At 36.8% G+C, this 12,597-nt stretch overlaps 1 protein-coding gene across 1 annotated transcript in view; it reads right to left on the minus strand.

The window, feature by feature from the left end:
• The window catches only part of MTPN (myotrophin), a 35,448-nt gene extending 23,102 nt beyond the window's left edge, over nt 1-12,346 (minus strand). Inside the window, exon 1 of the mRNA XM_081285659.1 lies at nt 11,981-12,346. Coding sequence (XP_081141785.1) covers nt 11,981-12,052 — 72 coding nt within the window. The 5' untranslated portion in view covers nt 12,053-12,346. The remainder of the gene's footprint in view (nt 1-11,980) is intronic.
• Nucleotides 12,347-12,597: the final 251 nt, after the last annotated feature.

The following is a 12,597-nucleotide window of genomic DNA, read 5'->3' on the forward strand; positions in this document are numbered from 1 at the left end:
GCATATATTTATATTAAGAAAGACTACCAAAATTAAGAAACTTCTTTCAAAACATTAAGGTGGTATCTCAAGTTTGCAGAAAAAAACCTGAAATGATCAGAAAGTAGCTTCGTTTATAAGACATGAATTCATGGCTCCATAGTTGGAATTTATTCTTAAAATCTTATGAAGCTGGGAAATATCAAGTATCTTGATTCAATGCTTATGTCCAAAAAGCTATATTTATAAATAAACCTGTAATGTGAGAGGAAGGGATAAAAAGGGGGCAAGGTGGGGGGTAGACAACAGAGGAGAAAGAAGATAAAAATTCAGTCTCTTAAATTTCAAGGTATAATGTTACAAATCTATTGAGTGAGAAGAGTGTTAAGGTTTCTTAAGATTGTTTTTCTGTAACCATGATACAGAATGATAACCCGAATATATTTTTTTCATACCCTGTATTTCTGACATAACTGCTTCACTGTTTTTGGTACCCTGTATTTTTAGAAAACAAACTAAAGGCAAGTTCATTTACTGCCTTGAAACAAATATTATTCTACCAATAGGATGACAGATTTTTTAAAAAAAGACTTCATAAAAATTTTAGCAAGATATGGCTTGCAACTCACTTGTGTTTACTAATTTGCGAAGAAGTATAGACCCTCTATACTGAAAAAAAAAATATATATATATACCCTCAAAACTGAAAAGAGCCATCCTTTCAGTTTTGAAAATTTCAATTTCTATCTATTAGTTCAAATGTATATGTTCTTCCCATTTTTTGCTGGTTCAATCACAATGTTCTACTATAGCACCTCATCTTCAATTTTTTTCCATCTATGAATTTTCTTTGTAGTTCTAAAATATTTCAATGCAAAAAGAGAATAGGAATACTCTTTTGGATCAGAGTTCAAATCTTGTCCTTCTACTACGTCAGCTGTAGGACTTCAGGCAAATTACTTAATTTCCATTTTCCTGACTACAAAATGGGAATAAAGCCTACCTGCTCAGTTGTCAAGAATTAAATTATAATTATGTACACTGTACCTGGAATAGAGTGTTCTCAAAGAGAAGGCATTCTGTTCCCATTATCTGTTTTTTCCTCTTTCCACATTCTCCCCCCAACCCCCGCCCAGGGGGGAAAAATATTTACTGGGAGTAATCAGTTGTAAATAACAAAATCTTTAAAATAATGGTTAATAGGATAATAATATAATGTGCAGAAGTGAAAGCTATATTTATATATAAATTCAAGTCACCTAAAATGTCATTGTTAATATTTAGTGTAATTGAGTATTTCAGATGAGATGTAACTTTTAAGATAAGACTATAAAAGAATCAAAAAGACAAATACAACAATATGTTATGAATTGAAAAAACTGAAAATATTTAATCATTATTAGAATTTTCCTATAATATTAAATTGCATTATAAATAAAAAGCTGGAAGAGAGAGGAAAACATTTTTTACTCTTAATCCTACCACTCTAAAATAGACATTGGTATTATTTTGGTATGCATCCTTCCAAATTTTCCCCAAGCACATGTATTCTTATTGAATTCCAAATTTGATGTTCTTTAGTGCTGATTCTCTTTTATACTGGAATCAAATATGAATTTATCTTGGCCCTTTCTGTTCTTTTTATATATTTGTAAGTTTTCAATAAAATGTATAGTTAGTTGCTTTCTAAGTTTTGTCCATAATTCATGTATTAAATAAGGAAAATAATTTATTCAGAATCCATAACGATCTTGCTGTTTTCCTGCATACTCTTTTTAAATTTTTTATTTTTTGGTGGACACAACATCTTTATTTTATTTTTATGTGGTGTAGAGATTGAACCCAGCGCCTTGCACATGCCAGGCAAGCGCGCTACCGCTTGAGCCACATCCCCAGCCCTTCCTGCATACTCTTAATGAACTTCCAAAGAAAACTCATCCTCAGAAGTACTGTTCCTAGTGTATTCCAGGCACTGTAGATGTTCAAATGATATCTGCTGAATGAATTATGCACAAAACAGTGAAAACTGTGCTAACTATCCTCCTCTTTCACTGTTGGGAGCTAGAAATCAAGTGAGTTCACAGAACTGGTACCAGGCTTGGGAAAAGATTCTGGAATATTTTTGGTAAACATTTTGGCAGTTGAAAAGATTTTGTAGAATTTCCTTTCTATAACTTTTTTTTTTTTTTGGTGGCACTGGGGATTGAACGAACACCCTTAGAATTTCCTTTTAGTTTATGAATCAATTAGTTCCTATTTGTATATTTACAAACAATGACCCCTAATTTTCAGAATAATTCTAGATCTCATTTACAATCTAGGTTCTGCACTTTCCTTTTAGAGCACTTCATTCAAGTTCTCTTTCTCTTCTACTGAATCTACACATGACTTTCCCTCACTTTTCTTTAAGATTCATCTTTCAACCTAAGGATTTCTGAGTTGGATTTTTTGAAATGCTCATCCCCAAAATACTTTTTACATTTTGTCATACATTTAAATTTTAGATCTCAAAAAGCTGAAGAAATAAAATTTAGTTTATTAGACAAATTAGTTTTTCTAATTTCAATATTTTGAAGGGGTGAACAATCTGACTAGTGGGCCACATTTAGATTACTGCCTGTTTTGTAAATAAAGTTTTATTGGAATACTAGCAACATGCTCATGTTTATATTTACTAGCTTGTCCTTTACAAAACCATTTGCCAAATCCTGCCTTGGCTTCTCTTATGAACTTTTACTTAGAAAATGATCTACACAGACAACACCACAAACAGAAAATTTCTACTGCACAGTTGCAATGTGTAGGCATTACTTTGTGAATTTACATTTACTATCTCTTAAAACTACAAAATATATGAATTGGATACTATTATAATCCATTTATAGGTGAGAAAGCTGAGGCTTGATAAAATTAAATATCTTGGTCAAGATTAATAAGTGGGTAAGGTCAGGAATAAAACTCTTTTCCTCTGAAATGCAGGGCGAAAGAGTAAGCAATTTACAGAGCGCTTTAAAATAACAAATGATAAAGAGGGGCCACGTGCTTTTATGTTGTTATAGTAATGTGGCATTTAAGCATAGGTTTTAATATATTTTTCACTAATATCAAGAAAAAATGCACTAATGGTTCTTACTCTTCATAGACAATAGCACAAAATCTATCTTTACTTTTAGACTGTGTGGTTTTAAAATCTCTTAATTAAAATTCTAAAATGATGAAGCTGGCGTGTACAATAATGTAGAAAAGTTGAACAGAGTTCACTAAGTTTAAAACAACAAAGAATTTGAAAACTATTTCTAAGAGAGGAAATGAAAGAACATCATTTATACTAAGAACATCTGTTACAAAGAGGTATATGGTAAAGCAACTTTGGAAACAACAAAGGACTAATTTCTGCAAATACCAACCCAACCCAGATTTAACTAAACTATAAGGCTGATAAGACTTAAAAGAGAAAGAAACAAAAACCTGTCATAGAAAGAACTACCTGGGCAAAGAAGAGATTTCACAACTGGCATTGCACTACTGTTTTTGAATATCAGATGTTTTATTGCTACCATACATCTTTTACTGTGCCTGAGTCTTTGTACTTGGCTCCAGAAATAAGCATTCAAATGGTCATATTTGGGTTATGAGCCCATTTCCTGTGTTGGCAGGAGAAAGCAATTTATTTGTTCTTCTTGGCTGTGTTGTGGTGGGAGCCAGGTCCTGCATCTCATCAAGATTCATAGTAGAGAACTCAAGGACAGGATGGGGCTTCAATTGTTGGGAAGCCATTTATCTTATCCCACAAGATAAATGCTCTCCTATGAACACTGAATCTTAAATCATGACTTGCAGATTATTTTTTAGGGGAGAGTCACTGAGTTGTCAAGAAGCAATAAATGGTAATAATTGATCCTATACCCATAGTTCTTTAACCAATCATTAAGACAAAACTCTTTTGGAAAGCTCTAAGCTTGAAGATACATTCCACAGAGCAAGTCACTGTTTTTCATATTCAAGTCACTGACTTCTCAGATCAGGAGCTCATAAACTCTGAAGTTTATATACCTCTACAATAAAGAATAAGCAGTTAAAAAGATCTGTATTATATACCACAATGGCGTAAATGAGGGATTAACTGCTCGAGAGGTTATGAAATGGTATGCAAAACCAAATAGCCATGAGCAAAACCTTTAAAAACAAGCAGTGCTATGGTTTGATGTGGCTTGTTCCCCACAGGTACATGTGCTGAAAGCTTGGTTCTCAATGTGGAGTTGTGGGAGCTAACAGAACTTTTAAGAGGCAGGGCTTAGAGTGAGGGCCTTGGATCAACTGAGGGTGCTGCCCTTGGGAAGGCATTAAAGTGGTTCTCTGACAGGGTTATTAAAAAAGCTATAATAATATGCCATGATGTGACAGCCAAGAAGGCACTCACCAGAACTCAGTCAATGCCAGCTCCATGCCCTTGAACTTCCAGAACTGTGAACTAAATAAGCCTCTTTTCTTAATATTAAGTGTGTTTCAGGTATTTCATTATAGCAATGAAAAAGTTGACGGATACAAGCAGATGAAGTGGAGCGAAAAATAATATCCCAAGAGAGAGTAAATAAAGCACTTCATTAGAAAACAATAGTGTGGTGGAAAGAAAATACCCATTTCAAGATCAGGAAAAGTGAAATAAAGTCCCAACCTCAATTAGCAGTATGACTCTGGTCAAGGTCTTTAACATCCAATTTTTCCCTATCTATAAGAGAGGTGGACTACATTTTAAGTAGTCTTGCTCCCAAACAAAACAAACTTACAGTTATTATCATTAATAGCTAACATACCTTGCCACTTACCATATTATAGGCAGAATGGTATATAATTTCATAAACTATATTCCTATTTCATGCTTTACTTCAAAATAAGTAACATGGACACAATATCCATGTCACAAGACTGTCATAGAACAATGACAGATATATCCTCAAAAGTTGTCACACACACACACACACACACAAAGATGATCCACTATAAGGTTGTTCAGTTGCAAAAATAAACTGGAACCAAAATATTTATCATAAAGAATTAGTGAAATAAATTATGACACACCCATAAAATGGAATATTGTACCCCATTTCAAAAAAAAAAAGGGTAATCAACACTCCAGTAAGATTGGCAGCCACTATGAAGTCAAACAACAACAAGTGCTGGCGAGGATGTGGAGAAAAGGGTACACTTGTACATTGCTGGTGGGACTGCAAATTGGTGCAGCCAATTTGGAAAGCAGTATGGAGATTCCTGGGAAAGCTGGGAATGGAACCACCATTTGACCCTGCTATTGCCCTTCTCGGACTATCCCCTGAAGACCTTAAAAGAGCATGCTACAGGGATACTGCCACATCGATGTTCATAGCAGCACAATTCACAATAGCTAGACTGTGGAACCAACCCAGATGCCCTTCAATAGATGAATGGATAAAAAAAATGTGGCATTTATACACCATGGAATATTACGTAGCACTAAAAAATGACAAAATCATGGAATTTGCAGGGAAATGGATGGCACTAGAGCAGATTATGCTTAGTGAAGCTAGCCAATCCCTAAAAAACAAATACCAAATGTCTTCTTTGATATAATGAGAGCAACTATGAACAGAGTAGGGAGCAAGAGCAGGAAGAAAAGATTAACTTTAAACAGAGACATGAGATGGGAGGGAAAGGGAGAGAAAAGGGAAATTGCATGGAAATGAAGGGAGACCCTCATTGCTATACAAAATTACATATAAGAGGTTGTGAGGGGAATGGGAAAATAAACAAGGAGAGAAATGAATTACAGTCGATGGGGTAGAGAGAGAAGATGTGAGGGAAGGGGAGAGGAATAGTAGGGAATAGGAAAGGTAGCAGAATACAACAATTACTAATAGGGCATTATGTAAAATTGTGGATGTGTAACCGAAGTGATTCTGCAATCTGCATTTGGGGTAAAATTGGGAGTTCATAACCCACTTCAATCTAATGTATGAAATATGATATGTCAAGAGCTTTGTAATGTTGTGAACAACCAATAAAAAAAAAATAAAAAAAGGGGTAATCAATAATTTCAATATACTTCTTTAAGATAAATTAAGTAATTTAAATAAAACAAAGTGCAGGTATGGCTATAAAATCTAAATGGAGAAAATGGATAAGTAATTTTTAATGTTTTTCCAAAATTAATTACCTTGTTCACAGGGTCTGTTGATAGGAGGTCCTTTCTGTCCTGTTACATTTTCCAATTTGTACTGGAATTAATAGATTCTATGTCTTAAAGTTAAAAGAAGTTATCTAGATGTAGAATTATGGGCTAATTTTTGTTTTCTGTACCCTTTTCTGTCTCTAAGACACTTAGTAAGTTTTCCATATTAAAGGAAGAAATCACAAGTAGGCGGAATATGCAATGAAACTTTTTTTATATTATTCAATAGTTTTTACTCAGTCACCAGCCCCGCTATAGGAAAAGCAGTACAAAGTGATAAATGTTAACAACTGAGTCAAAAAAAACAAACAAAACACCAGGAAGCAACCTAAAGCCAATCAAAAGACAGATTGAATCAAGTTCTCTTCTAAATTGGCTATTATATTAGGAAATCGAAAAATGATCCAAATAAGTCTAGAAATTTGTAAAGATTACAGTTGATACCTTTCTCAGGTTCAAGAGATCCTATTCTCTCACAAGGAGCACAATTGTTGCTTTTTAAACCTATCAGACAGCCAAAGGCAGATGTAATTAGAATGGGGGATGGAGACGGAAAGGAAACCACAGAGAAAGGGAAGTTAGAGACCTGATGTATAGTATTTCACAGCAAGTGAAACAGAAGTACATGTAAACAAGAGAGTACATATATCAGACCTGCTAGAGATTTTAAGGCGCTACTCATCACCTGAAGCATTCACCTGAAAAAGTGTTGGATCTTCATATCAGAGAGCTTATCTTTAAGCAGTCTCAATGGATCATTATGATCCCCCCCAATTCTTTAATATTTAATATTTTTATATACAATATAGTGTGCCCCGAGAAGGTGAAGGGTGAGTGGCTAATAACAAGGAGTTCTGAAGCTCCTTCAGCACCCATGGAACTGGGTTCAAGTCTCAGTTTTACCACCCAAAAACTTTAATGACTTTGGGCAAGTTATTAAATCTTTGCCTCAGTTCTTCATCTCTAAAATGGTGTTAACTTATTAATTACATTCATGGGTCTACGTGAAAAGTAAATGAAATAATACATAAAATGCACCACAAATGCTCAAATTTAAACTGCTCTGAATAGAAATCTCAGTAGTTACTAGTTTTGTCCTAAGGCCAAGAGTCACAATTTTAACCTTTTCTGGACTGTGTAAGATTACAATTAGGAACCTAAATTATAACGTAAAATTATGACTGTAAGTACAGAAAAAGTTCCCACAACCTATCAATCATTCTATTTATAGACACACATTGAGCAAAGACAGCTTTTGGTGAAAATTTGAGTTTACAGAAACGATTGTCTGTGTACTAATTATTTCCAAATTGTTACACTTAAAATTTTTAAAAAAAGCTATTTTCTATGTCTTCATAGTCAGAACTAATTTGTCCTGCCTCTTGCAAGCCCCTCTCCTATTTTTCTTAAAGTGCTTATAAACTGTTTCAAGAAAAGAAACTAGATAATTTATTTCAAAGCAGACCAGTGTGGTTAATTAAACAAGAGTGTGTGTGAGTGTGTGTGTGTGTGTATAGGTTTTCAACTCAGACACCCTTGAGTCTGAATCGCAGTTAGGCTACTTAGGGTGTGACCTTGTCAAATTACTTCTCTAAGCTTTGATTTCCTCATTCTTAAAATGGTAATATTGAAACCCTATGGTATAAGCAAATGAAAACAAGTAAAATATCTTTCAGAGTGCTTTTTACAACATAAATTAACCAGTCAATGGTAATTACTATTACATAGTTTATTGAAATCATTGTGAAGAATGAAAAGAATTCCCAGGAATATAAACTTTTATTGTGTGAAGTTTTATGACACTATATTGGAGATTCAAAGATGAAAAAAAGTACAGCATCTACCATCCAGAATCTCAGAGCTTAATGAAAGATATATATAAGCAAAATCACAGCAAAATGTTAAGTGGAACAGTAAAAACAGCAGAGCTCCATTTGAAGTTGAAATGTTTTTCTGGAAGAGGTGATATGCTAAGAAGATAAATGAGTTCACTAGCTTCAGGGCTAGGGACTAAGGTGGAGCCAACTTGGTCAAGGAGAATGAAGAGTACATGGAAAGTAATCCTGCTTTCTGTAAGAAATACTATGGTAAGTTCTGGAGCACAGGGCAGGCCTGGGTCAGATCATACTGGCCTAATATGCCAAGCCAAGGAGGAGTTCGCCCCTTTTAAATTAGCAGTGGGAATCACGAGGATATCTTAAGAGAAGGAGGTTGAATAAAAAAGATAACGTGCTTAGATTCACATTATAAAGAGATTACTCCAGGTAAACTCTATAAGTTGACCAGGAAGGAGATGTGGGAAGGGGAGACCATAACCAAGGAAAATACTATTCAGGTTGGAAAGCAGCAAATGACCTAAAATAGCAGAGCTAAGAATGGAGAGTGAGATGCAGATGAGAGAGACGAAGAAGGTAGTCTTGACAATCCTCAGAAATTAGAGAAATCTCCTAATTTCTAGTTTAGGTGAATGGTTGGTTTATGAGGTCACAAGTCAAAAGGGAGACAACAGGAATAGAAAGTTTTCGAGAGGAAAAAAAGCTCATTTGGAATATGAACAGAGGTATCCAATAGGCAACCTGGAATTCAGGTAGTGCCAAAATTAATTCCAGCGAGACAAATTAACATTAAGACGGAAATAGAAGACAGAGGCGAAAATGCTGTCACCCAGATGCAGCACGTAGATCAAAAACTGGGCTGTGAGTATCCACTATAGCTGTTCAGGCTATTTTTACTTTCTGTCTTTCTCTTGTTTTCCAATTGGACTACCAAATTTTATGTGAGATGTTACTTGTAATTTGCATATTACTTTAAAAAGCCTTAGTGTGTTTTCACATAAGTCTACTAAATATAGATGTTTAACTTCCCTGAGCACTGAGCTCAACTTTTTTAGCTACTAGGCCCAGCCTAGGTCTAGTAGTGTTTGGTGTCCAATAAAAGTAGATAAATTAACTAAACATGGCCTTTAGGTCATCTGAGAAGGCAAAACAGTGTTCAAAAACTTTAAATTGCTTCAGATGTCATTTTAATGTTATAGATAAACATTTAAGATAGCAAAATATACATTTTTCTCTACACTCTGCTTTTTTCATTTGGAAACATGCAATTTTCAGTGGTTTTGGAACTCTAAAGTCAAGAGTTCAAAAGCTCACTCAACATCAACAATTAAGACTATATTTCAAGGTTCTGTAGAAAAGTCAGAAGCAGATAGGGAAGTATAATTACTGAATTTTCAAAGTATTATATAAAAAAAGGGAAACATACTAAAATGCTACTTAGTTCGTTCTCATATGTTAACAGTGCAAAAGATCTTACAAGAGTATTTTAAAGTCACTACTCATAATGAAAACTAGCCCAGTCTGAGTGTTTCTTTAATACTTTATACACACTTAGATAAAGGTATATCCTATAAACCAAGAAAATAATGAATGTTCACAAATTGGTAGATGAAAAAGGTGAGTTGATGACTAAATACAGAAGGTGGTTGCCGAGTAGAAGATGCCATGCAATAAGAACTTGAGTGTGAATTGACACAATAAGGCAGTTCAGTCAGTATAAAACCAGAATGTTAAGTTTTTAAAATTAATTTTCCTTATTTACAAAGTAAAAGATATTAAGACCTACACTTCTCAATGAACAACACTAAGAAAGCAAACAGCTCAATGATCTGTTCATAGGATTAAATTAAAGTCAAACCTTTATGGATAAACCAGTTCTCAATGCTTCTTTACATTTATTTGAATGTCTATCCTCCCTCTCATGCACATCTCTTTTATTAAGATAGCAGACAGTTTAAGTGGTAATGTGGGTGGGGGGAGGTCAAGCTGAACACAACAACCTAACTTTAAAAATGACCTGGAAATAAGTTAGATCCACTCACTTTTATTGTCACATATTTACATTAAAGTTTTTGTGTGATACCATTCTTAGTGCACAATTTATCTGCCTGAATATGGATCTTGGGGATGTCCTACTAGAAAGCTTGTATTATATGCTGTCACAATTATGTTTGGATCGTGACTGTATGAACCAGTTCTGGAGTCAGCAATTTAGTTCTGGTTTTATCATACATGATCTCTATAATTCGGGATTCCTTTCGTAAGTACCCTTTAACTCAGTAATTTTATCTGTAAAATGGGGCTAATAGACTTATTTCACAAGACTCACAAGGAAGATGTAAAGTGAATCAGGAAGACACTACATAAACTGAGTTATTTTTTGTAGCTATAAATTCAGTTAGTACTTATCAACTTTCTGTATTTCAAATACCCTAGATTCCACCCTGACAGGAAACCAAAGTACTACAGTGTCCCACCACTGGTAAATTTTTCATAGACTGAAGTGCTCCAAGTAATTTCTCTTTTTTTAACCTTACTTTGAAACAGGCAATAATTCAGATTTCAGCCTGCCTCTAGGTATGAAAGCAGTAAATAGAAAGCAGCTTATTCTAAAAATCCATTGCAAATAACAATTAAGCAGATCAAATACATGCAAAAAGTCTAAACTGTAATGCAGTTAAACAGAGGAAAAACCATCAGCATTTGCCTTGCACAATCAGGCAAGTTTTATGAAACTCCGTTTTGCTTACTTCCTAACACAGACCACTAAAGTAGTATATCAGTGGTCATACTAATGAAACTTAGACCTGGTTCTCACACTTTTAAAGTTGATCAGGTCCCAGTGGTGCACCCCTGTAATCCAGCAGATGGAGAGGTTGAGGTAGGAGGTTCTTGAGTTCAAAGCCAGCCTCAGCAACTTGGTGAGGCCTTAAGAAACAGCCAGACCCTGTTTCTGAATAAAATTTTAAGAAGAGGGTGGGGGGCTGGGGGATGTGACTCAGAGATTAAGCGCCCCTGGCTTCAATCCCCTGTACCCAAATAAAGTTGAACAAGATACTTTTTCTGTTTATGTCATAAAATTACACTTTTATTTTGGAAGATGGTTAACAAATTATCATCCACCAATCACATTAAGTTCTTTTATAATTACAAAATGCGCAGTTTCAGGATCCAAAGGCAGGTTAGCTTGGAACTTAAAAAAGTTCACCACTCCACCACAACGTGGATTCAGTTTGACATCTTGGGCTTCGCTTTGAGTTTGGCTTTCATAATCATGATCTTAACCCCAGAATATACTGTGACTAAACTGCATGACTATTACACAAGTAAGCACTTCAGACGAATCAAGGAGGAAGATGGAGTAACCAAAGTTAACGTGCTTGTTGAAAAACTATTCAGATTTCCTCCACACTCCAGATGCCAACTGATGACCTTACCACCTGAGGCACGTGTGTGTGGGGGGGAGGTGGGGGGGAGAAGAGGAAAAAGGCCACACCCAAAGTTAAAACTTCACAGTGAAGTGATACCAAGTTTCAGAATTTTAACTATTGCTATTTTCAGTACTCCTTTTCACGGTCAATGAGTTCTTTAAATTCCTATCAGGCCCAAAGTCAAAGAAAAGGTTCCTATGACCCCAATTACCTAGGTTACTAAATTCAGTAATGGGCACGTCCAAGATGGAGAATTACTTCATTCAAAGAAAGATTTGAGTAACGCTGCTGTAGAAGAGGGCCCTGTTCAAATGATGAGTGCTCAGAGGAGGCTCAGAGCCAGTTGCCAACTCCCCTCCTCCAAGGCGTTATGAAGACAAGAGACTGACTGTACCAACGCAGCAGTCACCTGGCACAGGCCACCAAGTTACCCAGACCCTTGTCTCCGCCTGGACGCTCCCCGGCGACACTGCCGCCCCCGCCAGCGCAGCGCTCATCGGCTTCCTCAACCTCATGTCCACCCCGCTTACCTTGGCCACATAGTCCTTCACCTCATCCAAGTCTCCGTTTTTCAGGGCCCACATGAACTCCTTGTCGCACATCACTGCAGCGGGGCGGGCCGCTTGGCCGGGCAGAAGACGAGGGAGGCGGTGGCGGCAGCAAGCGGATACCGCCGCACGAGAAGGAGACGGGCCGCCCGAAGCCGGAGAGGAGGAGAAGAGAAGGCGAGTGAGGCTGCCAGGCGGGCGAGGCCGTTGGCCGCGGCCACCGTTGGGGCGGGAGAAAGTTCTTTTGCGGCCACCGGGCCCAGATGAGGAGGTACCGCCTCGCTGAGAAGAAACAGGAGCGTTTACACTTCCGGTTCACTCCCTGCTAGGACCCTCCCCGAACTTCCTCTTCCTCTTCCCCACGGCAGAACGCCCCGCTCTGGACCCCGCCCCTACAGGCGGTGGCGCGATTGCCCTTTGTGCGCAGGCGCAGTGGCCACGCAGGCCGAAGCCGGTGCCGAGGGAGGAGCGGGGGCGATTAGGCAGGGCCGAAGGCTGAGTGTAGCGGATCCTGCCCAAGTCAGGCCAGGCAGGGATGAGGCCTAGGAGTTAGAGGATTTTGGGTGGAATTAGGACGTTTCTGCACCACCATAATTAGG

Source organism: Spermophilus citellus, assembly GCF_964194105.1.
Source record: "Spermophilus citellus genome assembly, chromosome: 3".
Lineage (NCBI taxonomy): Eukaryota > Metazoa > Chordata > Mammalia > Rodentia > Sciuridae > Spermophilus > Spermophilus citellus.